Consider the following 3,422-nt stretch of genomic DNA (forward strand, 5'->3'; position numbering starts at 1 on the left):
TCTCTCTCTCTCTCTCTCTCTCTCTCTCTCTCTCTCTCTCTCTCTCTGTCTCTGTCTCTCTCTCTCTCTCTCGACTGACTCCTGAGCACAGCCTCAACATTATCCTGACTTCAGATTTCTCTGGGATGGTGATTTCGAGACACTAGAAGGTAGGAACAATTTAGGTTAAAGAATGCAATACTTTGGCTAAATGAGAAACAAATTCAAAAAAATTATCCTATAATGTAGGATTTGTAGTTGATGTATACCTGAACATTGCTAAGACAGGGGCATGGTAGTACAAACTTTTAATTCCATCACTCAAGAGCAGCCTAGTCTACACAGGCCAACAAGAGCTACATAGTAAGGTCCTGCCTTTAAAATAAAAGCAGAAAGAGGGGCGGGGATGGAGAACAAAAGAACAAGACAAAGAGATAAACAGAAAGAAACTTCTAAATATAAAGATCAACCATGTGTGGCAATGTTAACTCAATTTAGTCATTTCACTCTGTATTTCAAAGCAATATACTATATATAACAAATACATGTAACTTTTAATTATTGGTTAAAAATGTGAATTCAGTAAGAGGATCTTGTATTCTTTTGGATTATCAAGTTATCCCTAGTGCCTAAAAGAGAGCATAACATGTAAACTGCCCTCTATAAATACTGCCCGCCTGAGAGAGAGACTGCAGTGAAAGAGCTGCCCCTTGAGACTGGCCCTGGGCCTGACAGGTCCTCACAGTTCCACCTGGCCCTATGACTGATTTCTGTTTGCTCAGTACATCTGTGAGCATACAATTCTTCCTTCATTCCCTGTCTCTTCTTATTTACTTCCTGGAATTGTATTAGTCTTTGCTACAGTATCATACAATGCTTCCATCAGTCATGGAAGTTATTCCCTACTCTTCTTTCTCCAAAATATACTCCCTCTGCACACAGAAGTAAACAACTTAGCATTAAAGAGCTTCTCTGGCATTTTTCAAAAATTTTGTTTTTCTTCCCTCCTTGGACCCCACTACAGCCAGCAGCCAGCCACCATACAGGAAAAGCCCTGTCCCCTCTTTTTTTGGCACCTGCCTAATATTTCACAATGAATACAGTATATTGTGATGACAATTACCAAAGAATACCACTGCATGTCTGGTCCTTCAGCAGAGAGTGGGCAGAGCTGACTAGATGCTTGTTCTTTTACATGCAGAACTACCACATTCCTAAAGCTCTCACATTTTGGCTTGGTAAAAGTGAAAGTGTTATCTCTGCAGATGAATGTGCGGGTTGTACAGAATGGTTCCCATTTTTTGCTATGGTTGCTTAGGACCTGATTGAAGCATACATTTGTTGCCTAAGTATATGCTGATCTATTTCTGAGGTTGAAATTTCTTTAGTCCTTCCTGTCTGAATTCTGTTCAGTTCTTCACTGACTCATCTTAAGTTGAATTTTAACTTATAAGCCCCCCACCTCCAACCACCCTGCTTTCCTTCAAGGATAGACAGAAGGGTGGCATTTTGTCACAAATTTAAACTCTTCCAAGGGGTCCAGGGAAGATGGCTCATTAGGAAAAGCCATTTGCCACAAAGCCTGACTCCCTAAATTAGTTCCCCAGACCCATATGATGGAGGAGGAGAAGCAAGTCCTACAAGCTGTCCTCTGACATCTATGTGCACCCCTGTGTACACACAAACACAAGTAGAGTACACACAAAGAAACATGCCATAAATAAATGTAACACAAAAAAAAAATCTAAGCTCTTTCAGGATTCCTTACCATTTTCCAAATTCTGTGAAACTCAGTCATCTTCTGTTCAAATGCCAACTGCACTTTCTACTGAGAAGCTATGCTAACTGTGACCTGACAGACTGGAAAGGCACCAGGTGTCCTAAGTATGCCTGACTCTTCTGTCTTTCCCAGTCTTGCCCAGGATTCTCCTTACATCAGTGGCTGTTTGCTGCTGTGTGGGGTGGGTGTAGGCAGAGCTCAAGCTTGGGGAGCTGGACATGGGGATAGAAAACACAAGAACATACAAACCAGACAACATCCTATGGAAAGAGTGGGAACAGTTTAGGAGAGAGCTAGGAGTCCTGTCTCTAAAGAATTCCTGAAATAGGCCAGGAGGTGGTGGTGCATACCTTTTATTGCAGCAAACAGATTCCTGAAGCTTTGACTAATGTACTGCAAGTGGTGCTGTTCAGTAGTTTTTAAGCTAAGAAGCAAATATCCAACAGCACTACTGTATTCCTCATATCCACTGTCACTTAACACTAAGAAGTTTGTGTCTTTAGAGTTATACTGAACGTGTAAGATTCTTCAGATACTTCAGCTGTAAACATTATCATCCCTTGGTGACATTCAAATCATATTAGAACTGGAAGTGTAACGTGTTCATTCAGCTCTCTACATCAAGATAGTAGTTACCTTTTCTTTGGGGAACAGGCCAAGACTCCTGATCCATTTACCAGTGGATCTTCATCTGCTGCAGCCGTGCAAGTACTTCCTTCTTAATCTGTTCAGATGAAAAAGAAGAAGAAGAAGAGGAAGACTGAAATAGTGGACAGAAAGTTAATCAGCAACGTACAATCTTATTAGTTGTCACACATTTTAAATTATTACATGTGTTCTGAAGAACCAAACAGCTAAAATTTCAGGCACTTTAACAAGTCCTCAACAAATGCAATTTATTTTTATGATGAACTTAAATTCACTGGATTTACAACAAACCAAGGACAAACAACTATTCAATATGTCCAGAGTCAACATCTTTGGCCTTAAAAAGAAATCACTGTGTGAATTTCCACTAATGAGTTCCCACTTAATGTTTACTGTTGCTATTTGAAAGCTTGTGCCTATGAAACCTGTCAAATTATACCTTTTAAATAACAGGCACGCACTGACTATCTGGAGTGTTCACTCTGCACTTTATGATTCAACAGGATATAGAAGCAATGCAAATTTTAAACAGGAAAGAAAAACTCAGCTCATCTCCTTAAAAAGCACAAGAAAATGGTGCCTCCATTATCTTCCTATATGTGTGCATTGAAAGGAAAATGGGGCTGCTACTTAGTTTGTGGGGAAGCAGTGAGGTAAGGAGTCAAAGGATTGACTATCAAACTGATGTTTCAAAGGTGGTACTCAAGAAAGCAGAGGAGAGCAGCAAATAGAGGCAATGGCCTAGCTGTGAGGCATGTACTGTCAGACTATAAAGGAGGCCGTGCAGGCATAGTGCCACACTCCCTTTAATCCCAGCACATGGGAGGGAGATTTCGGTGAGTTCAAGGGCAGCCTACTCCACATAGTGAGTTTCAGGACAGCCAGAGTTACATAGTGAGACCCTGTGTCAGAAACAAAAACCACAGGCAGGTTGATTTCCTATGGAAAATTCTCTATGAATGCATTATAATTTCCACTGGCTATATAACAAGGTCAGTGGCGAGAAGACTTTTTA

The 3,422-nt window shown here is 40.6% G+C and overlaps 1 protein-coding gene across 1 annotated transcript in view; it reads right to left on the reverse strand.

The window, feature by feature from the left end:
• Positions 1–2,511, reverse strand: part of Atxn7 (ataxin 7) — a 108,743-nt gene extending 106,232 nt beyond the window's left edge. Inside the window, exon 1 of the mRNA XM_028760560.1 lies at positions 2,396–2,511. Coding sequence (XP_028616393.1) covers positions 2,396–2,432 — 37 coding nt within the window. The 5' untranslated portion in view covers positions 2,433–2,511. The remainder of the gene's footprint in view (positions 1–2,395) is intronic.
• Between the last annotated feature and the right edge of the window lie 911 nt (positions 2,512–3,422).

This window comes from Grammomys surdaster, unplaced genomic scaffold (assembly GCF_004785775.1).
Source record: "Grammomys surdaster isolate TR1022 unplaced genomic scaffold, NIH_TR_1.0 126546, whole genome shotgun sequence".
Taxonomy (NCBI): Eukaryota; Metazoa; Chordata; class Mammalia; order Rodentia; family Muridae; genus Grammomys; species Grammomys surdaster.